Here is a 25,392-nt window from a genome sequence, read left to right as displayed (position 1 = left end):
AAATGTGCTAATTGTGTGTGTGCTTACTTTAAATATCCTCATCATGCATATTATTTAGGCTCAATAATCTCCAAAACACCATGGCCAATTTGAACTTAATTTAATTTACATTTAGCAATGTTACGTAACATTAGCATGTTAATCATGTTCTCATGATTTTTATTATTATTTAACAACCACCACTTCTTCCCACGCAAAGACAATTTCTATCTCGAACCAAATCACTCCAATTGTGCCTAGTCTCCTCGGACCTTGGAGCTGCTATGTGGCTGGCAGATGGTAACCTTGAACATCATCCCCTTATATGCATGGATTTTCTCCCGGTACAAACTGCGTTTTCCTCCAACATGCCAACCCCGTTTTTATTCATAGCACAATCCTTACCAGATCATCAAGGGTCTGCAATAGTATCATCTCTCACGGACCAAATCTACCACTTTACTTCTCAACATTCCACCATCCACCCTGTTTTACATGACTTACAAATTAAACATTCCTGATTCTCCACTTATGATGTTTATTCCCTTTGCACAAGTATGCTTCTCCTCTGCACATCTTTTACTCTATAACCGAAGGCTCGGATATCCTGTAAATAGCCTTTGTGATGTGCCTCACTGATGTATTACACTTGCCCCAGGGATTTTCCGAGCCTCACCTGCCCAGTCAGATTATTAAAGTTTGCATTCTCGTTTGCCTGCTAGAGTATACGTCTGCAATTCTATTCTCGTGTATGCCATGAGTGGGCTTCAGGTTGAGTTTGTGTAGTTTTGCTATTCCTCCATTGAAGGAGCACAGACCACAGTGAATTACTGTATGGTCCATAGTTTGTATATTGCGTGAGATTATACAGTATAAGTGTATGCATAATTAAATTAACCCATTGCGATTATTATTGAACACCCCTCATACGTATTTCAAAATATTGTAGGAAGATCATCCTATTACACAGCATGAGAGGTCTTCCCACCGCATCAGTGCAATCAATGGCATTTGTAGAACTACACCAGCACCACTACAACAACAGGGAGTGCGCACGCTATTGCTGCAGTGCAGCGAGTCATCTATCCTTCATTGTGAATCGAGCATGAAGCAGGGTACAGGAGGGATCCTATCATTTCATAACATAAGTCAGTCCCAAAGGGCCTCTGTCTACCAACGGATTGTTTTTCTTATCCCTTGGAAGACACAACAAAGAAATCCATTTATTACACCTAATGGTCTCACATGCACTTCACAAGCAGACGGGTCCTATCAGTAACACTCTTTGTCTTCAATTACCACATATAGTTAACCTCCTGAGCGAGAGCTCAGTTTTCTGTTTTTACCTGCAGCCAACCCAATGGGATTTCTGCTGCCAGACCAAAGTACCATATCTGTTTACCTCATTGCTCACATGTCAATTTGTATTTATCGATTTTGGATTGTACAAGCTGTCAAGTAATCAATTACAATGTTGGTGCCTGATGCCACAGAGAAGTGACCAACACTGGTGCATTGATTGGACTCGCCTTTCCCTCCCCCCCACCCCCAAACTTCCCCCGCACCCTTCTTGACTACCTTGACCACATCACCTGTCTTCCATCGGGAGCAAGGATTTAATTTACACATGCATGTACGAATGTAGTTCTACTGTCAGTGTAGAAGCTGCAAGCTCAACTTACAAATGAAAGACTATGGGTTGTTCTGTCAAAGTGTCTGGACACATTTAACTCGTCCATATTTATTTCTGTCCACTCGGCAGTAAAATGCATAACCTGTAGTGAGTCTCCCGGAGGATCACTTTGGAAGACTACACTGATCAGTGTGCATGTCGGATAAATGGCCCTCTGAAGAGAGAGAGGTCCTCCACTTCCAACAAGCATTGGGTGCAAACGTGAATTTAGTGCACAGCCAGGCCGTTTCAATGGCTATGGTAGAAATTTGCGTACCAATACTCATAATGTATTGTATTTTGTTAGTGTACGGCTGGATGATAGTCTCGCCATGCTGTATCGGTCATTGGGGTTGTTTGACCATGGAGTACTTTACCGTACTCGTTAGTGCGGCTTAATAAAGCTCGTGGAGTCAGTACTGCTACGTATTCGTTGAAATGGCCAAACATCCCAATGCAAAATCCTCCTGGATATAACAGGACCCTGCGGGGTGGGCTGGTAGGAATAATACTTAGTACCGGTACAGAGATACCGACCGGGTATAGAGGAGTTAAAGAAAAAATTACTGTATTCTAGTGTAACGTTAATTAAAAGTGTTTGTTTTGACAAGAAACGCTGTGAGATTTAAAGACTCGTAGTCTTTCATTTCCAACACCACCCTCAACACCACCCCTCCCACGGACGGACGGACACATTAATCTATTGGTGGTCTGGTCCACTTCGTTCCTACCAGTATTATATACTCTCTAAGCTTCTGGATGCCGATGATATGGAATGACTGCGGCCTGTAGCGCTACTGACAAATTGGTGATAACATGCTGTATAAAAAATTGTGGATTTCACACTGGTAAAGTGTGGGTACTTCCACCTTTTCCAAGACGACTGGAACAAAAGGCCAAATACCCTCTAGAGGGCCTCTCTATAGCTCCCTCTAGTGGAGGGCCTTCCACCAACCAGTGGCGTAAAGCGAGCAACTGAAGGCATGCGCTTTTACCTTGTTTACTGTAAACATTATTTTCTCAAATTTTAGGAGACAATCGCTGGGCTCCTAAACAGCAGGAGGGGAAGTATAGATTCTATAGTATAGACTCTGCGGGCTCTGCTGGCTGGTATTTTGGATTCAATATCCGCTGCTGCCTCTGCTCCCTTCGCACATGGATCCAACAGAAAGTCCAATACTGACTCCTGCTGGATTAAGGAGTAATAGCTGAGGCCAATACAAATCAAAGCCAATTACTGTTAAGTTTTTTAATATGTAAAAAAATCGGTAACATATTTAGTAAATGTTTTATTCTCGACAACATATTAAATAACTTTACTAACATGTCCTTAATTATCGACAACATATTAAATATTTTTTGATTTAAAGCTTTCGTGACTGCAGGGATTCATATTCTTGGTTCTTTCGGTAAAGCCACGTAGAAGGGAAATAATAAAATAATATAAATTTAAAATATATAAAACATTATTGTTTTATATTTTCATATTTTATTATTTCCCTTCTACGTGACTTTACCGAAAGAACCAAGAATATAACATAAATTGTCCAAAATCACGAATTACATGTTTGGAAATTGAGGACAGTGGATATAAAAAAAAGAGTTAAATGACAAAAAAATATATTTATAAATATAGTTTAAAAAAATATACATTTTGTTAAACTCAAATCAAAACCAAACCATAGGGATGGTGGTGGGGTAGGAACCACGTGCACGCGTACAGTGCGCGGCGCCGCCTCCACCCAGCACGTGGCCTCCGTCGTCCCACAATTCCGCGTACAGTGCGGCCACGGGAGCGCTTCCAAGCTTGAGGCGGCAGAGTCAAGAGCCTCCAGAAAGATTAAAACCGCGCAGAGAGGTAAATAAGTCGACTGCGGTGGAGTCGCAGTGACATCTGTCTGCATTACGCGGAGTCCCGGCGTCACTGGATGCCCGTAGTGCGCACGTACTGATAGCGAATCTCGAGACCTTATTCAGGAGGATGTTGGCTGCTGCTTCGTATGGCTGCTGCTGCTGCTGTAGACGCAGAACAACAATTCCACGTGGTGTCAAGCCAAATAACCGCGTCTGGATTCGCGGAGGGTATCATCGCTGTGATGTCTCCTTCGTATATGTGGATCGGGGTATTGCGTCGTGTTGTGTGGATGCTGCTTCAAAGGGCACATTCGATAAAAAAAATTTACACTTCACGAAAATGTAGCTTAATGTGGGAGGAAACCGAAGTAGCCCGAGAAAAGCCACGCTTTGTCGGCTGTAGAGACGTTTTGACCATACTTCACTACGCCGGTCACTGGTTAGGTGCTAGGAGGCCCAGGACCGGTCGAGTTTCAAGAGGCCACTTGGGTTCCGCGCCTCCCTCTTCACACACAAATATATATTGTGCACGCACATTAAACTGAGACGCACGATGTCAATAACTGGTCAAGTGTTGTTGAACTAGTCATGCGGAGTTTTCCACGTGGTGGAACGATGTGCGTTGATCGTTATATCGATTGTTAAGCTCACGAAAACATGTGCGTCGAGTCGCATGTGTAATAATTTTTGTTGTGTTCATACATTCCTGCGGTATTCTTAGGCTTTTTTCGGTAAAGTCACGTAGGTAAAACATCAAAATTAATGAAAATAAAAAAACAAATTACACATTCTGATGAGCCCCCCCCCCCCCACATTCTGATGAGCCCCCCCCCTCTCCCTCCCCCCTTCAACTTGCTTATAAGGGATTACATCTTGAATCATTGCCTCACTTGATGCAGCTAATTCGGCTGTGACAGGTCCCACCTGATGACGGAGACTTGTGTTGCCTCCGAAACGTCGTGATTTTTGTTTTATTTTATTTTCATTAATTTAGATGTTTTACCTACGTGACTTTACCGGAAAAAAGCCTAAGAATATGAATCCTTGCAGTCACGAAAGCTTCAAATCTAGAATTCCTGCGGTACTATCAACTTCAGTAGTTCTGCAGGCCGGCGCGCGGGCAGGTCACGTTACGTTTGTGTTGACCCGAGCGAGCCTCGCCAAATGTGATTGTCCTCCGAGTAAATGATCTACAGGCGAGAGCAAAAGTTACCGGCACTTATGGCGCGATTGCTTTTGTACGTTGAACTTTTTGCGCACCGCACGTAGCCAACCGCGTTAACCGGAGGTGCTTCATCCGTTCCCAGTAGGAGCGCCATGGCGGATGGGGTTCCCGTTGACAGCCCCGTTGCGGATTGCCAATCGGGTGTCGCGCACGTCAACCCCTCGTGAGTAGTACCTCCTGGCATCACAGCGCTCTCGCATCCTACAAACATAGTAATAGGGTTTTACCTTTTTAACTGGCAACAAAACTGGCACCGTTATATCATGTTTGCATTAACCACAACACTTGCGGTCAAAATGTAAACAAAAAGACAACTGATAATGAATGCACTGTGCTTGAAATTGATTGGTCCACACGTTTATGGTGCAACGACCTTGCAGAGCCGTCTCACCCAACGCATCCCAACTTCTATGCCAATTGGATTACAAGCATTTGATTGGGTAGACATAAATACGTGGACTATGTTCTGTAAGGTCTTCATGCTGCTCAGTCATGAATCGCGGTGATGCTTGCATTCATGAGGTGGGATTGGTTTAATTGCGCGACCACACTTCCCACTGGCTCATAGACCATTAGTTTGTGCCACAATCCTTGTTGATACGTGGGTTATCATTTCACGTGTTGTTGCCAAGTCAAATTGTGGGACTCATTCCACCCTCTGCAGTACGTTTGGTACCAGACTTGTCTCACACTGGTGAATGTCCAAAAGTTTTTCCAGCCATGAGCTAGATGTCTTCAAGTATATACATTTATTTGCAGTTAATGTTGTCACACTGCTACCAGAAACATTGTACCTCAATACTGGATTACTGCATAATCGTAGGACCTATTGGGGTAATATCACAAATCAATTACATTGGTAACTTTTACTTTTAATGTGCCATATTTAGCCAGTTTCCATACCTTTGGTGTTTGCTTGTACTCAGGTGTACTGGCACAGTATTAAGAACCGTTGACTATTTTTGCTTGTTTTAAATAACTACATAAACACACTGCTGAAGTTTTGGTAACATGTTTTTGTAATATACTAGTTTCAGTATATTTATATGTAAACAAGTCCACAGTTGACCACTTCTCCTAATGTAATTCACCAAACTCAGTCTTGAACGTCGGTAAATCTGGAAATGTGTAATGCCTTCCACAGCTACTTGACCTCAAAAGATCACTTTCATGACATTGTCAAAGCCTTCAAAGACAAGCAGAAATGTACAGGTAAGAACTCTGAAGGTGGCATCGCAGGAGAGAAGGCGGATAACACCGGAGACAAACCAGAGCCTCCAGAAAAGAGGCCGCGACTGGGAGACGATGACTACTGCAGCGCAGGGGAGGGCGGACCTGATGCTGGCAAAAGCCACCAGCAGCAGGATGATGTCACAGTTGCAGCGACTTTGTCTTACGCTGACATCGACAGCTCGGCGCCGTCGCGTCCGACCAGCACAACGGCCGTTCATGAAACCTCGATGGCCAAGAAGCGAGTACGGGGTCAAAACAAGAACAGGCCTCACGTGAAGCCCAACAGCTACGAGGTCAAGCTGTGCCCCTCCGTGTTGCAGGTAGGCACAGAAGGCTGCTGTGTGCAGGATATGTATGTCCTCAAGTTTTTGAGAGAATATAAACATCTGTGTTAAATTTGAAACTTCCAGAAACCTATCACGATTATCTATCTCTTTTTTGGATCAATAATTAAAATGTATAATGAGCATTCCATCCTAGGATCCACAAAATGCGCAATGCATGAAAAGCAGGAAACAAAAACAGAACCAGGGCAACCGACCATGGCTGTGAATAGTGCTATCGATAATGATTCAAACTTTGTTTTAATACAAAATTTGTACACTGGGCCTGTCTTGTTCATGAAGATGAATACATTGGGTTTGTTTCTCTTTCAGTGATGTGCAGAAACTTATAATATTGAAGTTTTGTTTTATAATTGCCACAAATGAATGCAATTGTCTTATAGTAAAATGAACGTTAATTTGATCAGTACTGAACCATAATTGATTATTTGCATGCAATAAAGGTACACACCAATCGTGCATAAACCGAACTGTTGATATGCAAAGAGTTAAACTATTTTGTAGATAAATGACAATGAAAACTTAGTGTTGCCAATGTGCAGTTTCAGTTATGGCTTAATCATGCTTATCTTATAAAATATTGGATAGCAATGCATAATTACAGACGATGTACGTTTGTCTCTGTTTTTCTTGCCGTGGTATGGCTTAGGGATCTACGGCTAAGTGCTTCTATGGAGACCGCTGTTACTTCATACACGACGTAGCAGAGTATATGCTCGTTAAACCGCCTGACCTGGGTCCTGAGTGTCACCTGTATCAGACGTTTGGTCGTTGCCCTTATGGCATCACCTGCCGCTATGCCAGTGGTCACCCAGAGATAGCTGGAGGGGCTCTGGAAGAAAAGACTCCAGCGAGGGAAATTACATTTGTTCCACTACCGGGCACTGTTAATCATTTGCAAAAGGGCACACAAAAGCTATTACGAAAGCGTCAGTTTCCATTCACTGGCGCAGAGACGTACCTGCGTTCGATGTCCAAACAAAAGGGAAATTCTAAACAAAAGCCAACCCCAAAATCTGAAGCTTCCGAAGATCCTAGCAGTACATCTATGAAGCATGGAGACTCGAAGTCGGAAAGCAGCACCCAGCCAGCTGAGCTTATATCCAACAATTGTCCCACCACATCGTCAGTGCCGATTGAAAAGGAATGTTTTCTGGAGTCTAATGGTAGCACATTGTGCAGTGATTTAGAAAAAGGAGTTGGCAAGTTGACCGATTGTTTGAAAATGGTGTCTGCTGGTGACCTGAACAATCACGGCCAAGCAGCCGCGTCTGAATGTGCAGCATCCAAGACATCAGAGCCAAGGGGTAGCAGTATAAGTGGGTGTCCTGTCCGCACAAGTGGCGTTCTAACGGATGAGGACATCATTAAAATCCGGCAGCCAGAGAAGAAGACGGTAATATTTTTGTGTCAATTTGTTTAGCTTTTGTTTGCTCAGCTCTTTTCCTAAAATAAGCAAGGTATGAAGAAGGGGCTTGGCCCGAAATGTTGCAATTACATATATATGTTTCTTTTAAGGCAGTGTTAATGAGTTATTGTTTATATAATGTTCAAGTTCATTATGTATATCAATTACAATTTAAATAATCTGCTGAGGTGGCTTGGAATGCTTCGAGGGTTAATGCCAGGGCACTGAGTGGGCATTGCTGAGATACTAGGTTTGAATTTGGGCAGCCACATTTGATTACACTTGGTTCTCCGAAGGAGTAGGTTAATGCTCTTAGTCTGGTCACCAATGACTGCACTGACATAATTTGATCATGTTTGATTTTCATTTAGTTTTCATATTTAAATAATGAGAATTAAACATTTTTATTTAATTTATATGCAATTGATAAAGTGAAGCTTGGCAAGCCTGTTGATGTTAATTAAGTAAGAAGTATTCTACAAATATCACCTTCCAGGATTGTTTTGGCAGAGGATAATGAACTGCTGTTTGCAAGTTTTAATATATAGTTCCTCATCTTATGACAGTGCTAATAGAACATTTTGGAATGGAGTTTTCCAATAAAAAAACGTAACTTTATAACCTTAGGTGTGATTTGATTAAAAATAGTATAGTGAATGGGGTATGACTGGAATTTATTAGAAGAGTTGACAAGTATAATATTTGAGTTTTAAGAGTATTCAGCTGCTCTAAATTTCCACATAATACGCCAATTCGTTAAGCTATCATTTTTGGCCAGGTCGCTTCTGACAATTAGCGATATAGCTCGGTGGGCCTTGCCTAGTAAAATTAAATATATATTTATAGTAGTTAATATTGTCAAAGATGGCAAAAATATCAATGTAAGATACATGGACTGCCCTGAAATGTCAAGAGGGTATTTTGGTCTACTCTTCTACACTGACGAGAAGTTTTCGAAGAGGTGGGAGTATCCACGCAATCTGTGGTGGTCCCATGAATAGTGTAGGGTGGACAGGTGGGGAATTTAAGTTACTTGTTTATATTTTCAACTGCTTAGCCGGGAGATCGAACCGTCAACCTCTGAATTTCAAGTCCAGTGTGTATTGCTCCATAACCGTATCTAGAAGAGCAGTGAGCTGCTATTGATTTGAGGGTGTCAAGATACATTTATCAAGGAATTAAGCTGCCGGATTATTTTCCCACACCTATCTCTGGCAGATACTATGTACTTCATTCCTGCTTGCCTCTTCCAAAATTTGCTTCTCAACCTGAGTAGCTGGCTGGCCTACTACTTCTGTTATCATCGAGAACATGTTCACATCCTGATTGCAGCTTTTCCATCCATTTCTAAATATTGGCATGATTCATGCAGTTGCTACCATATTGCGCCTTCATACTTTGATAAACCTAATTTGCCTTTACACAAAAAAATCAGGAACCTGCTGCTCTTTTAATTTGCTCTTTTTTCTGACCCACCCCTACTGGACATTTGTGAAAAAAGAGCTTCATAGCACATCAGATTTCTACAGGATAAAAAATATTCTGATTCTGCAGTTGTTAAAGGAATCCTCCATCTTTGATCGTGTGATACATCTGCTATCTAGCTGTGAGTCTATTTTTTCAGAAATGCGCATGGGTTCTAGGGAAATGCCCAATTACGCCACAGTTTTTTCAACCCAAATTTTCACTTAAATATGTTACGGAATTATTAAAAGTATCTTTACTGAAATTATTTAAAAACCCTTGTTGCCAGAAAATGAAAAACATTTTATAATGTTTTTGTTTTTCAGATTGATTTCAGAGACAAGCTGTACCTGGCTCCACTCACCACTGTAAGTTTTAATTGGTCATAGCTAAATAAATGTGCAATAGGCTGACTCTTGACGCATTGTTTTATTTGGCAGAGAGTGCCCTTTCTCTTGCTTTGTTCTTCTGATATATGTATGTTGAACTTTCACACTATACATAGCCAACCGTGTTAATCATCAGGACATTGAACAATCTTTATTGCTTTGACTCGTGACATGCCTGAATTTATATATTTGCTCAGGGTGGAGAGTTGTGTAGCACCAAATCGGGAACTCGTCCGTTGTCCTATGTTGCATACAGTGTGGTAACCTGCCATTCCGGAGGATCTGCAAGATGCAGGGCGCCGACATCACGTGTGGGGAGATGGCCATGTGCACAAACCTGCTGCAAGGCCAGATGTCCGAGTGGGCTCTGCTCAAGAGGCACCACACCGAGGACATCTTTGGAATCCAGGTGCATTCATGCTCCCTCTGGATTTCCCTTGCAGACTTTTAGTAAATTAATGTTAATCTTAAAGTCCGGCTTTTGTAAAGTATTTCCAGAGTAACAATGCATTCATATTCTTTGGGTCTTTTGGTAAAGTCACGTAGATAGATTGAATGAAAATAACAATATAACTACTAGTAATATAACTACTAGTAATAGGCTGAATGAAAATAACAATATAACTACTAGTAATACATTTTCTTTCAACCTTTACCGAAAGACCCAAAGAATATGAATTCCTGCAGTCACGAAAGCTTTAAGTCAATATTTAATGCATTCATAGTTTAATATATGAATCCTTCAGCTTATGGTATATACATAAAATTGCATGTAAGAGTCTTTTCATGACTCGTATGGTGAATGTAATGGGTTCACATGAGCCACTAGAGGCACGTTCATTGCAGTGTTAGATTAAAAAAATATCCCTGAATGAAATTGAGACGCTGAAGTGTAGCATTTCATCAAATTACCAGCAGGTTGAGTTTATTCAACCCTACTGCCCAAAATGGTTGTAATGTGTATATGTTTGAAACAGATTTTTTTACAGATGCCTGGGTCTATTAACATGTTTTAATAGGTTACCAACACCATAACCTAATCCTGAATGAGAGTGATTAAAAAAACATGACAATTGCATATTCTGCTAGATAAACAAACATGAGTTAACCCGTGTAAATATATATAAATATAATGTTTTCAGGTCAAGCTGAAACAGTTGTCACATCTGTTTTTATGAAATGTTACTCTTTAATTACCACCTACATGACGTATCTTGTGGGAAAAACAATCATTCGTACTGTATGGCCACATCTCATAGGTGTAGTGTGTTTATTCTGGGCCAATTGATGAGGTTCAGCAGACACCGAAGGGGTTTCCCTTGGTTTCTCCATGGTTGTAATGTCCGCTTGGACGATGGTGTTCCGCAGCTGGAGGGGGGATTCCCAGACACCATGACCAAGTGTGCAGAGCTTCTCAACCAGAATGTGGACATGGACTTTGTGGACATAAATGTTGGCTGTCCCATCGACCTCGTGATTAATAAGGTGCGGAGCTACTCATACGATGACCAACTCACCTTGGAATGTACCCGAACTCGGCAGGTCTCGGCAGCGAAGAAGGTTTGAGCCTGGATAGTGCTTAGATGAGTGGCCACCATGCGTAAAATTGGTGTTAGAGGCTGCTGCAGGACTGTTGCCAGCAGACAATCAGAATCGGAATATGTATTTATACTGGAGAAATCTGATGAGCTCAAAAGCAATTTTTCACAGATGTCCGGTAGGGGCGGGTAAGTACGATAAAGCAACAAGTGTTACAAAAACACGATAGGAGTGCATAGTATAGGAAAGGTAAATAAATCACTTAAAATTATGCAAATAAAAAATATATGTTTTTTCTTGCCAGGTAAAGCCCACTTGATGTATTAGCTTATTTTACAGAAGCGACCTGGTCACAAATGATAGCTCAACAAAGTGGCTTATTGCGTGGAAATTTTATAGCAGAGACCAGTGTACTGTGCTATGAGCAATATATATGCTTTCCACCGTTACCAACCCACACTGACCAGCATGGTGAAAAATGTTAAAACCCCCAAAACTCACATGGCATGGGGGGAAGGTCCCTCATCCAGCAGTGTTTTCACAAAAGAGCTGTACAGTACACATGTACATGTGCGATATATTTTAGTGTTACACCTATTCACCTCCCAAGTTCCACAATATAGTTTATTTGTTTGAAAATTAATAATCAATGCACATAATTTGTATACACAATTCTGATTAAATGAAATCCAATTTTCAAATGTTAGAAGTTGCACATTGCAGACCTTCTTGTTAAGCCTGTGCACTTGACATGTGCAGGCTTTGTTAAATCTTGAGTAATTCCATGTTATTCATTATACATTACAATTTGGATGTATATTGTATCTAGATTCACCAACATCTTAAGACACTGTGAAGTGGGTATCTATGAGTATACCAGCTGGGTGTTTTTAACCATACAGCTTCCAGGTGACATACCAAAATTAACAGCCCTTTTTTGATGATAGATGCCTGACAAGAGATTTAATATTCTTCAAACACATTTTTTCACCTCCTTCGCAGACCCACCTTTCCCCTGATGCATTGCCTTAGGGTAAAGGTAGGGATAGGAAAATTAACACTGACTCTACGTTTATAAGTAGCTCTGTGTGTAGCTCGTGCTTTAAGTTACTTGTGCTTCTATTGCCCATGTGTACACGTGCTCTTGTGCACAGGGAGGAGGATGTGCTCTCATGAACCGGGCACTTAAGTTCGAGCAGATTGTGCGTGGCATGGTGTCGGTAAGGCTAATCAATTAAATCCATACAACCTAACACCATTAAACTAATCTTTATCCACTCAACATGATCTTGTGTTGGACATCATGCATTTCTACTTGTTACATTTCTGCGTGACCATTTCTATCCACGTGTTTATATCTTCCAATCAGTCACACATTGCCCATTTATTTTAACTTTATGGTGTGTGTGTTAGTGAGAGACTTTTTTCACGTCTGTGTTCTCCTTCACGCACGTGCGTTGTTGTAGGTTCTTGATGTGCCCCTTACGGCAAAAATACGGACCGGAGTGCAGGACAAAACGAACACGGCCCACAAACTCATCCCTGAGCTGCGTGACTGGGGCATCTCGATGGTCACTGTACGTACAAGCACACAGCTCAAATGTGACTACTGCCAGAAATGGCCAGCCTAACCACTGGTTCCTTCTGTTACTCTGGAAGCAGATGTCCACGCATAATTTTTCGGTGATTTGTTGAATTATATCGCTGCTGGAATGCATATTCGCAAACCTCGGGATGTGTCTACGTACGCCTCAAAATTTACTTCCGTGAAAAATAGAAAAATAAATACATTATTGGTCAATGTTTCATCCAGTAAGGCATATATACAGTTTGTGGAAGCTGGTGTTACCGTAATAAATAGATGATAAAAGTCCTCCATGAAAATTCACATCATTATAGTTCAATTTGTTGGACTAAAAGACACAATGAATACACTTTTTTTACTTAATTTTGCAATACGAATTATACTTGTTAATGTAATGTTTTTTTGTTCATGCCTATATATACTAACCACTAAATTTGCCCGGTGTTAGTTATGCAGAAAATGTCTCTGCAGCCATTACACTTATTAGGGAATTCACTCATAAATTCCAGCCTAAGCTCCTGAAGTGCATTTGTAAATCAACAAAGCAATGATCGAGGCAAATGGTTTTGACAAAAAAAAAGGGTGTGTGTACATCCACTGAACAGCATTCACCACATGGTTGGCTCAGTGATTGACACGAGCCTTGGCTGGTGTGTAAGAGGCAGTGCTAATATAAAGGTATTTAGGCTTATTACATGCGGTGGCACTGCTCTGTTGTGTGAGTGTAGCTGCATGGCCGATCGCGGGAACAACGCTACACAAAACTGGCTGACTGGAAGTACATCGACTACTGTGCGGAGGTGGCCAGCCCGCTGCCCTTATTCGGTATAGTAATCTTGAATAATTCCCTTTACCTAGGAAAGCCTTACTGAGTCTCTAGACTCATTTCAGGAGGTTTCTACATTGGTCTTTTTCCAATTCCATTCCTTAGTTTGGCATCTGAAAGGAAACTAGAGATACACAGAAAACATTAATATTTTGGGATAACACTAACAAGCTCTGCACAGAATTAATACATTGAATCTCAATGTGAACTTAATCCATTGTACTGCCATCTCCTGGCACCTTGCATCCCCCTGCCAAACAAATCCGGATGTGCACTAGTGGTCACCCACCCAAGCACTAAGCAGGCTTAGTCCTGCTTTGCATCCGAGATTTGACAATGATCAGATTTATTTTGGGAGAATTAGTTGTGAGATATGTGATGTGCATTCTTCCATGGTAATCCTGTCCACTCTCAAGCAGATAATTAGCGTTTTGTGCAAACATACTATTTGTCAGTATTAAGATCTAAATATGGTATTAAAAAAATACACTGCAATTTTTCTTAATGCTATTTATAATTATTATCCTTGAATTGAACACTTGTTGCCAACAATTGATAGTGTTGCATTGGATATTTATGTAAATAAACTTTATTCTGCTCTGCGCTGTGAATTTATCACGCTACAATTTCTGTTGGAGGATTACATCGGTGGAGTGAGAAATGTACGGAAGATAGTAGCGGAGCCACTACAGTACTTTGAATAAACTGGCATAAAATCTAGAAGAGATTTCATATTTACTGCACTTGTTCTGGTAGTTTGGGAAGTAAAGTTGGAGCACAGTTTATCGGCATGCGAAAATGGCTTGGAAATGTGATAACATTTGAAAATCTCATGACAATGAACAGCTCGTGTCATGTCAGTCTTGCTTGCATGTGTAGTGTCCTCCCGCCCGGCGTGTGTGTGGTGTGGTATGCGGCGCACACACTCAGTCGGAGACGAGGTAGTTGCAGGAGGCACCGTCTCTCTCTTTATTATCTCTATCTCATTTACACCACCCACTCCGGCCTCCTCTCTCACGACCACGCTGCCGTACAGCCCGGCCCAGACACGACCTTGTCCACGTTGCACCGACGGCGTCGACCAAGACGGCCAACTACTGTTCGGCCGCGCAATGATCAGACGAAGGCGGTGGCGGCGACGACGAGACGAGTCCACTCCCCGAACAGGCAGCCCAGAGCTCTCGCTCTCCGCTGCTTTTATTTTACTCGGCACGGCTTGGCTCCGCCCTAGCCGTGTCTCCCTTCTCGAACCCACCAGAGGGTTCCAGGGGCCCCCCTATGAGGTCTACCGTGACCCTTGCCCCAGTTCCTCCACCCTGCCAGCACACCCGTGTATATGCTCAACGGCGCATGTGCTAACTGTCCACCGCAGTTGCTGCTGCTGGACAGCAGTCGGCGCTGTCACTACACTATCCTTTCGCAAATTATATGATTTTATTATTAAGTTCAGTTTTCTAAAAAGCACAGCAGCCTGCTCTTGTTTTTATTTAATTAGTTTTCTTACTGGTCTGCCTCAATAATAGTCATACGCACTGAAGTATTGTCCAGATTAATCTTCAGTGTTCAGCACACTTGTTTTACGTGACTTATGTTTTGCTCCAGAGATGGAGTGGTTCAATGAGACAATTTGCACATGGGTCATTACATCGCAGGACCATCAGAGATGGCGATGGCTTTGGGAGACCTTCATCCATCAGTGGATTGACCATTACTGCTGGTGATGGTTAGGATTAAATTACATTTTTCCCATGCAGGCAATGGAGATGTGCTGTCTTACGAGGACATGGATCTGGCTCGACAGACGAAAGTAGCCGGTGTCATGATAGCCAGGTTGGGAACCATCTCACTTGTCTTTGTCTTATGGTGCACAAACCTTGTATGTATGTTGAACTTATTTTGCATCGTATGTAGCCAACTGTGCTAATCGGTGCGGAGGAAGGACACAAAACTAAACATCAACAAGCTTCACATTTTAATTAGTGCTTACTTAACAAGAGCTTAAATACATTGCAATGTTGTACAATATTTAAGGGTGCCTCATTGTGCCTGGGGTGCTTGCCTTGGTGCCGTTTTTTTGCCTTTTAAGCGCTGCAGTCATGAACGAAACGTGATTTGGATATCTGTTGAACATTAATACACTTCAGGAGATCATAATCTCACGACTTATAATAGTTCTGTTTTGATAGGTATCTCAATGTGAAAAAATACCATGGATTTGTACGTGATTAAGTTTTTTGATGCAAAAATGAATTCCCCCCTCCCTACTCTTAGGTTTTTTCGGTAAAGTCACGTAGGTAAAAAATTAAATTAAAATTAATAAAAGTAATAATAGAAATAAAATATAATTTTTGTTTTCTGTACTGGAAATGAAGGTTATTTCATGTCTAGGAAAATTTATTTGTGAAAACAAATGAATCAGTTGGCACAATAGGTTGTCAACCATTTTAAAGCATCGCGTACAAGCATTTGGAATTCACTTGGTTCGTTTTATGATATACGTTGTGACTGATGACACAAAGTTAGTGCTCAATATGATGGCTCTTGAGTGCAGAGGTGCGCTGATCAAGCCATGGATCTTCACGGAAATCAAAGGGCGGCGACACTGGGACATCTCATCCCACGAGCGCTTTGAGCTGCTGCGGGACTTCACAAAATATGGCCTGGAGCACTGGGGCTCGGACACGCAGGGGGTGGAAAAAACGCGCAAGTTCCTGCTGGAGTGGCTCTCCTTCCTCTGCCGGTGAGCGACGCTTTGTTGCTCGTCACGTCTACATGAGATCAGGAATTTCATCTCGGATGTTTGCTTGCATGACATCTGGTCATGCTTTACATCACCAGATGTGAAACTTTTTTAAATAACAGAAGCTTTATCACTGGTGGGTTGCACTGCTGTATGGGCTCATATAATTATGGGTGACAGGACCATGTCATAGGTTTAGCAGCAGTGTCAGACACCAATGTCAAGCAATGTTTTTTTTAATTAGCGCACCATGAATTTGATATTTCTCTAGTATCTGCAATGTGCATTGTGTTTATGCACCTTCTAAGTTATTTTCACGTGTGTATATGTAATGCAAGGTATCTTAAAAAGCAAAAGTTGGTGACCATCAATGCGTGGCTTGCTTTTTACAAGAAAAAATATGCCTGACTGTCTGGCTCAGGTATATCCCCGTGGGAATCCTGGAACGTGTGCCGCTGAAAATTAATGAGCGTCCACCATACTACCTGGGCCGAGATGACATGGAGAGCTTGATGGCCAGCCAGAACGTCGCCGACTGGATCACAATCAGGTACGGAGGGTTCCCCGTAAGTTTTGTTCTTGGCGCCACAGTGCAGAGAACAGAATGGAACTATGCCAACCAGTCATATTTGTGACTGCTCAGTGTGGACAGGTGGCAGACAGCATGATTGAATTATTTCTATGTAAATGATTGATGCTTATTATTTTTTGGGAAATTTATGAAAATTGTAACTCTGCAAGCCATTCTTCATGAGTTTAACATGTAGAATGGTGACCAATATTCATGAGATTTTTTTTGGGTTAGATCGCACAAATATAAACGTGTTCTTAATTCTTACATTGTTCATTTATTGCTCTAATATCTAGGCTCAATACCCGAGGAATGGGGCCCATTTATTGTCCAAGGTTCAAACCCGTTTGATCAGTGCGTACCAGTCTCAGACCCAAATCAACACCGTCTTCCATCTGCAACCCATGGTGATCGGCTGTACCCATGTGTGAACCTTGTGCAATACGGCTAGCACACTTTCGGAGTCTCCAACCCAAAAACCTGGAAAGACTTACCAGCTCACCTTCAGGATCCATCCCTGAGCCAGTTTTGCAAGATACTTAAACCTGTGTTTTCCAAAGAGCTTTCCACGTGTGCATTCGTGATGGACTGGACTCAAGAGTGCACGATAAGAAATGCTCAGACTACGTGCCCATCTGTGTACTTGAACAGAGCCATAAGGTTTCCATTGCTCAGCCTCCCGTTTCATCCTCCCCTGCCCTATTCCCAACGAAATTTTTTAAACTAAATTTCACTCAGCCTGGGTTAAGTTAGACTATCGCTAGCTAACCTCTCCCCTATGTATTTCCACACTATGTTGCAAGGGATGTCTTGACCCCATGAGGTTACGACCCTTTTCGAAGTAGTCCTGGGTGAAAGCGTGCAACCCCTTTATGGAAACAAACCCCAAGGCCTGTGCCAAGTTGTGTCACGAGTGCTGTATGGTAGTCATGGGAATGGGGAAACAGTAGTTAACCTTTTCAGTGTTCATCGAAATGTGATACACAATGTTACGGTGAAAATGATGCCTGTCAACCTGTGTTCAAATAGTCGTTAAAGTATGATTTTATTGCCTAATGTGGTGTGACCTTTTTGTATGCAGTGAGATGCTTTTAGGGCCAGTGCCATCCAGCTTCACCTTCCTGCCCAAACACAAGGCCAATGCGTACAAGTAAGAAGAGAAAGGTCCTCCGGGTGACCATCGGCTGTGGCCCTTCACGTTGCTGCACGTGGATCAGGCTATGGCGTCCGTCAGTGTTGGTGGCTACAACATGCCAGGATTTTGTGGAACATATCAATATATATTTTTTTGATATTTTGAAAAGTACATTTGCCCTTGTAGAAGTGAATGATTGTTGACTGACAAAGGTAAAATTAATAGGGTAACCAGGGCATTTCAGTGTTGAAATAAAACAAATCAGTTGGTATATATATTATTTTTTCTTTGAGTAAAGTCATGTTGAAGGGAAAAACAATAAAATAATAAAAAGAAAACTGTTATTTTATTGTTTTTCCCTTCTACGTGGCTTTACCGAAAGAACCAAGAATATGAATCCCTGCAGTCACGAAAGCTTTAAATCGAAACAGTCGGTATGTTATAAATCCCCAACTGTAAGCATTAGTTACAAAATAATGCAGAGATTTTTGGGGACTAAATCAAATATTAGTTCACCTGTTACCCTTCCCATAATGTTTTTTACTGTTGATTTATATCTCTATGCTGTTGCATATTTATACTTTAAATCCATACTATCACATTGGGTTTTGTAGTTTGTGAGCATAGATGCCGATTGGAGTGGGAGTCATTTGCTGCCTGTGTAATGTCATTGTAATTTGTTTTTTTAATGGATAAAGTGTTAATTTCCCATTTTGTTTATTACTGCCTTGACTTCACTATTTGAATACCAATTTTTTACTGTTTGCTTGTTTTGCATGAAATCTAAAATTGCAAAGCACCATGGCCTTTTCATTACATGAATTAGTTTGTTTCACTTACAAGGACTTCAACCGATTATTTAAGGATTGGGTATCAGCAGTTTTTTCATATGAATGCAGGGTTGAATTGCCTGGTTAAATAGCTTTCTGAAAATAAACTTCTCTGTAAAACATTGTTTTCTACCATCTTGACAGACCACACATTGTAATTATACACGTTCACATTTGGCTTCATCTGGCATAACATGTGCTGCCTTTCGCATTTTCTCAGCTTTCTTAAAATTAACAGGGAGGTTTGTGGTTAAAACACTATATTCAGAATTTAGTTTAAGTTGCAACATTTTAGTGGGGTTAGAATTTTGGGCTTAGTTCTGTCAGTCCTGCCCTTTCTTGCTCAGGTATCTTGCGTCGTCTAAGCTGTCCACTTCCTATTTAGGCTCCACCCCTTCCCATTAGGCTATGCCCACAATGAGACCCACCCCTTCAGGCAGCTTGGATCGTGGAAAGGGGAGCGTGCAGCTATAGATAGGGGCTTGGTGGGGATGGTAGGTAGGGGTGGGGTAGGTTCACAAAGACCAAGGGCTTGGGAATTTAATATTAGAATGTGCCATAAAAATTGAGTTTTGGAAAAACAATTTACCAACGTGAGATTCGAACACGAGATTTGTTTTAAAAGGATTGTTCAATGCAGAAATTGATGGTATATAGATTCTGGGTGACTCATACTTGCAGTCTTGCAAATCCAAGTCGCTTGCATTCAGAGATTGTATATTTAACATGCTCAAGGGCAATGTGTTGCACATTCCACAATGTAAAAACTATGCATGTCTTAAAAGACCAGCGTTAATATTGCAAATACTGTCCGTTTTTAAATCCTTAGCCACTATACACCAATTTTAATATTTGCCAGGTATACCTTTAATTAAAAACGTATATCTCACGCATTTTTCAGACCTGGCACTGCCACTGCCAAAAGATCACAGGCTCGATACAAAACCAGGAAAGAAAGCTTTTATTAGCGATGTTAAACTAATGTGTTCAAAACAAAAAAAATTGCGTTTGCAATTGAGTGGGCTCAACTACGTTAAATGATTTTGCACACGACCAAAATCACCTGGAATGCGCTTCCAAACTCGAATGCAAAGCATTGAGCCCGAAGAGTTATTGGATCGATGGCCATGCATAACAGGCATTCAAATCTGTGGGGTTGCTTCACAGGCAGCAGATGGCAGTCCAGCTAAATCCATTGCTATACCAAGCCCCAGACCTTAACAAACCATCACCAACCAGTGTAACGAAGCACTTTCGCAGGTTACTTTTCTAGGCAATGTATTTTATAGTAACCTATTTGCAAGGCCAGAGTAAGACTGGCAATTCACAAGACGATGACTATCTGCAACCCTGGTGGTTTACACGAATCTCGAACAGCCCTTGGTTTAAACCATGTAGATATCGGACAGTCTTTAGTTCCACCATGTCGGCACCGATGTCATCCACCTTCAGTCGTCAAGTCCCCGAGCCACTGCCCTTATCGCGGGCCTCGCTCCCTCACCTGCTCGGCCACACCCTGGTAACATCCACCACTTCCCCCCGGTAGATACTTCCAGCAGATAGTCGTCGACGTCCCTCATACAGTACCCTGCACATGTTTCCACCCATTTTTGCTGACCCCACTATCCCTTGCCATGTTACAGTACCCTACACCAGTATGGAAAAGCTCCATGACCATCACATTGTGAAGGGAAAGTGAATACATTTACAAGGGCTGCACGTGGAAATTAATCTTAAATTCGAGTGCTCAGGGAAGGTTATAAAGCTGAACTTGTTCTTTTTAATGCGGTGTCATTTTGCACGAGTCTACAAGGGCTTGGAAAATGTCTAAGATGATAAGTGTGCTCTTTGGTTCTTTCGGTAAAGTCACGTATAAAGATAAAATTCCAAATTAAATAGCATACGACGTTTCGATTGCAACACAAGCAATCATCTGGTATAAAAGAAATAGCAATAAAAATCTAACCAGAAAACTATAGACAGACATAAGCAGACAGATATCACAAAGATACATAGAGAGAGAACACATCGGCACACAGAACGTCTGTGAAGAGGCCTTAAATAGAGAGAGGGGGCGGGGGCGGAGAGAGGGAGGGGTTAGAGAAAAATTAGCATGTCAAAGAGTAGGACGACGCGTGGTACGGTACGCAAGCTTGAAAATTAGGAGAACGGGAGAGACACTAAATAACCTAGCAAAATATTGAAATGTAATGCAATGCAACAGAGTCTGTCACACAATTAACGCATAGTCTGGTTGATTACGTTTTTCAAAGATTGCCAAGTTAGAATTTAAGTGTGAAAATTCCAAAGAGAGGACAAGCAGAGAGAGAAAACAAAAAAACCCAGAGAGAATCCAAAATATTTTTTTAATATCTGCCATCATGTCACAATTGAAACATCTACCAGAAAACCTTTATTGAGCATTAGAATATTAAAAGTATAAAAACAGCATAATTATAAACGCAGTCTTAAATTATGTAGGCCATGCGAGTCCATGTTACTGAAATGGACCGGAGCGTTTTGTAGAATCTGAAAAACACGAAACAACGTGTTAAAATGACGTGCCTCAAGTGAAGCACCATAAATTTAAACAGTTCTTGTAAAAATCTGAACACGTCACTAGCCATCCAGATTTTTTTTTAAATATTGGCTTTAGCCTTGAAGGGATGCAATGTTTAAAACAATGCTGAAGGTTTTCAAGAACAGGTTCACTTTGATACCTAGGCCAGGCTGCACACATGCCCGGCCGCACGAGACGAGGCAGCACTTGAACTCCCCTGGGCATTCCAAGTCACTGCTGCAGCCCTCTTCAAGCCGGGTGCACACAACCTTACTCGCCAGAGGACACAACCCGAGCTTGTGCACACCTACAGCCATCGGGGACAAGTCAAGCAGTTAAAAATATTACAAATATCCAATACAAACGCAGTAACGAGACATTAAAATAATATTTTAAATCTTACATTTGTTAGCGTGATAGCGTCATTTCAGTGTGCAAAGTATTCCGTTGTGGATTGTAAGTTCAAGCTGTGCATGACCGAGTAACAATGGACCATGCAACTAATTCTCACGAGTTGGGTGATAAATTATCCAAGAGCAATCCGTTTTTAAGCGTTCATAGTACATTTAGCTAACCAATGGACCAGCCGTGAATTCTGTACCTTCTTGTGGCTGCATGCAATAGCGTTCACACTTTGCGTCGCAGCACTTCAGTCGGCCAGGGCACTCGAGATCGGCAGAGCAACGCTCCACAAAGTGAATGCACAAGATGTCATGAACGACGGAGGGACAGAACCCAGGCTTCTGCAATCCTGGGGTTGAAGATAAAGCATTTCCAAACAGTAGTGTGCCAGTCACCATCAGCACTCGTGAAACATGGCAAGGACACACGGTATTTTATAAATTACTAGGATATTTATTGCAGAATTTCCCAAACGTGTTCTCACGATTTCCCATTAAATAGGTCCAACAAAGTCCTAAAATGCATGCATAGCTTAAATCTGGTCAAAACAATTATCAAGTCTGAATTGCCAAACTTGGGCATTCATTGCCATTGCTTTTCGGAAATGACGTCTTATCCCATATAACCACTATCTTTTCATGCCGGTTCATTTGCTCGTGACCAAATCGCTTTAAATTCAGATATCAGAAACCAAGCAGGGTTGAACGTGGCTATTACTTGTGTAGCAGAGGTCGCAACCAGGTACCCGATACCCGGCTACCCGTACCCGGCACGGGTACCCGTTTGCGACCCTGGTGCGGCCAGGTACGGGTAAGGAATCAAAACCCGTTTGCGACCTCTGTTGTGTAGCGACAGAATTAGTCACCAAGTAGCATAGTGCTGGCTGCTGGCAGGGAAGGGGATCTACAGCTTGTAGAAGCCCTGACAGCAGGCCACGTGATAGACCCAAAGGGGATCTAGGGAAAAGGTTACAGAAGGGACACGGCCGAGAGCCCGCTAGTCGGTTCCAGAAGGAGGGCATGGCCAGGCGAGTATAAGAAGGGCCCCCAGAGGGGTCCTCAGGCCTATCACTTGGAGTGGGATTCGCGTCGTCGTTGCTGCTGAAGAGTTGCCATCGCTGTTGTCGTCTCCACTTAATTGCGCTGCTAGATGTAGTTGGCCGTCTTAATTCAGCACCGTCAGTGTCAGACGGCTAGCGTTGTGTGTAGGCTAGCTACCTGTGTAGAGTTGCATATACGCAAGAGACAGTAAGTGTAGGGTGTGTATTGTAAAGTGTACAAAGTGTGCTCGGCGTTTAATTTAAAAATTGCCTCCAAGAAATTGCGTCTCCAAGTCATTAACGACACTTGAAAGGATGACCCCACCAGGGCCTGCCAGGTGCTGTAGGAATGAGGCTGCGAGATTAATAGATGGCCGTTCCAGGTAATCCCATCATACGAGCGGTGGTCCCTCTCCAATTTCCACCCACATAAAGCAAACATTAATTAAAACATGACATTGGCCTAACAATATTCGAACCCTCCTGACAATCTTGGAGATTCGGCAACAACGTCTGGGGGGGTACAAGTGGGAACATCATTAAAATAACAGTCGAGCGTGAAGTGTCAGGACACTCGCCTAGGCGTGTGCCGGTGTCGTCCCACCCGCAATGTGTGGCACACGACCCCAAGGGGCCCGGGCAGGCAGTGATGTTGCCACAGCTCTCGTCAGGAACCAGGCTGCAGCTACTGCCGCTTCTAGAACTCGGGTCCGGCACGGTGCACTCCCCAGGGGCTGGCGAAACCCACGCCTTGATGCAGGTTTTGTACGAGTCCGTGTCTGCTACATTTAAGATGCACACAAAGGGAGGTTTTACACAACCAGGTCTCACGAACTTTAAAATAAAGCAGTGGACTACAATTGACCAATGTGCACGTACCCGTTCTCGGGCATGCGTCTACGCTCAGCTGTGTTTGAATAAAGTGCCGTTTATTGGGGAAAAGCACCTTCAATAAGCGGTAACACTGATGTAAAAAAACCGAAATCATGCAGCGTGCAATTCTATCGATTTAGTGCACTTAGGATACAATGAACGATTCCAGCCAAAATCCGTCCCATTATAGTTTTACACGTTGCTGCGATTCGATTGCATTCCCGTTCTGCAAACAAGAAATCACAGGGACTGTGCGTTAGCAACAGGTGTTCGTTCAAGACAAATTACGTTTTGTCAAACGTTTAAATTACTCAGACTGCCACCGCATGAAAGGGGGTTCTCACCCGTGGCGATGTTCTTCGCCGAGCTGCGTTCCCACGAGACGTTGGCTAGGCAGGTCCAGTGATCAAAGTTAGAGTCTAGCCTGGGGCATGAGTGGTCCCACATGGACACGGGTCCGGGCTTCGGAGCTGTAGGAATGGACACAAGAAGAAACAAAAATATGAACAGATCCCTGCCATGTGTTGAACCTCTTTTCGCACCGTATGTAGACAACCGTGCTATATCGGGAGGTGCGGAGGCAGGGGGAGAACTAAAAAACTAAAAGTTTAAATTTATATTTAAAAGTGCATAGGCTCTAATGACTTCGTAATACATCGGAAGGAAGAACACTCAAGACGGCCACAGAAGCGTGCGATGCAGTGACAGTCTTTGTTCGATAGCCAGCCAAACACCGCTGTGAGGATGACCAGAATTGGCGTGATAATTTTATGCTACTTGCATTCGGCAATGCATTGCGGCACGACGGTGCGCTCCATGTGCTGGCTCCATGCCGTTATCACCCAAAAACATTTTTCAGGAACCGAAGCACCCAGCAAGTGGAAGTCGGGACAGCGTGCCGAACGGCACGATGTGCAAATCGAAGCCGCGTTCCAAAAGACAGCCAGCAACAACCACGAACACCTACGCATTATTAAAAACATTGACGTTATTCGCTGCCTAAAAAAAAACACTCTGCCGTTCGTCCTTACCTCACACCCAATAAACATGGAGCGTTGGGCCAACATTGCATGTTTACCGAACGCACGACCTTGTCAAGTAACCGCAATGGACATTTATCCAAGCGCTGCACTGCCATGTTGGAAATTTAAATTAAAGACAATGCTTTGCATCGTCGTGTGGGTAACGAAAGTTAGAGAAACACACGCATTGCAGGATAACAAAAAATAAGCCTTGTTATTTTACCAGACCCACTGAACTGTATGGCTCTTTTAGACGCGATCTGGCTGCAAATGATAGGTACAAAGTGGCTTATCATGCAGACATTAATAGCAGCCAAACACTGTAAAACGCATGTACAATTCTATGGAGGGAAAAATCCGGAGGACCCAGGAGAAAATGCTACTTGACCACCTATATATAAAAGAGGTAGCTAACATCTCGCCACCGTGGCACCCCCCCCCCTCCAACCTCAAATAATCTACACCGATGGGTTCACGGAGAGACGAGTTACATTGCCATTTAAATAGCCACATCGCAGCCCAATCGGGTGCGGAGAAAGTCACATCTGCGTCATCCAAAAAGCCTCGCTCCCAACACTTTGAGATTGCAAACAACGCGCCACCGTACGCAATGCTCAACCCATGATTTTGCCGGTTCCCTGCTCTTTAAAAATGCCTTGGTTTCATCAAGTTGCCAAGTCCGATAAGAACTCACATGGACTT

The 25,392-nt window shown here is 42.5% G+C and overlaps 1 protein-coding gene and 1 long non-coding RNA gene across 4 annotated transcripts; one reads left to right on the top strand and one right to left on the bottom strand.

Annotated features, from left to right (window-relative positions):
- Positions 1 to 3,381: 3,381 nt before the first annotated feature.
- DUS3L (dihydrouridine synthase 3 like) lies at positions 3,382 to 19,050 on the top strand. 3 transcript variants are annotated; one of them, XM_061556049.1, is made up of 14 exons: positions 3,382 to 3,509; positions 4,813 to 4,893; positions 5,875 to 6,283; positions 6,957 to 7,703; positions 9,506 to 9,547; positions 9,825 to 9,977; positions 10,937 to 11,053; positions 12,262 to 12,327; positions 12,574 to 12,684; positions 13,421 to 13,517; positions 15,273 to 15,348; positions 16,070 to 16,258; positions 16,680 to 16,808; positions 17,911 to 19,047. In XM_061556049.1, the coding sequence occupies exons 2-14, from the start codon at positions 4,823 to 4,825 to the stop codon at positions 17,981 to 17,983; spliced, it is 2,280 nt and encodes a 759-aa protein (XP_061412033.1). In that variant the 5' UTR covers positions 3,382 to 3,509; positions 4,813 to 4,822; the 3' UTR covers positions 17,984 to 19,047. The 3 variants fall into 3 exon arrangements, with proteins under 3 accessions (XP_061412033.1, XP_061412035.1, XP_061412034.1); XM_061556050.1 differs by having other exon boundaries at positions 3,428 to 3,509; positions 4,816 to 4,893; positions 17,911 to 19,048; XM_061556051.1 differs by lacking the exon at positions 9,825 to 9,977 and having other exon boundaries at positions 17,911 to 19,050.
- Positions 19,051 to 21,174: 2,124 nt separating this feature from the next.
- LOC133344990 (uncharacterized) lies at positions 21,175 to 22,080 on the bottom strand. Its single transcript, XR_009755398.1, has 3 exons — positions 21,956 to 22,080; positions 21,515 to 21,661; positions 21,175 to 21,323 (listed from the first exon to the last, which is right to left on the bottom strand). It is a non-coding gene; the product is annotated as an uncharacterized LOC133344990 (long non-coding RNA).
- Positions 22,081 to 25,392: the final 3,312 nt, after the last annotated feature.

This window comes from Lethenteron reissneri, chromosome 21 (genome assembly GCF_015708825.2).
Source record: "Lethenteron reissneri isolate LAM-NWPU_2019-01 chromosome 21, ASM1570882v1, whole genome shotgun sequence".
NCBI classification, from domain to species: domain Eukaryota; kingdom Metazoa; phylum Chordata; class Hyperoartia; order Petromyzontiformes; family Petromyzontidae; genus Lethenteron; species Lethenteron reissneri.
This window is presented reverse-complemented; position numbering and strand designations above follow the sequence as displayed.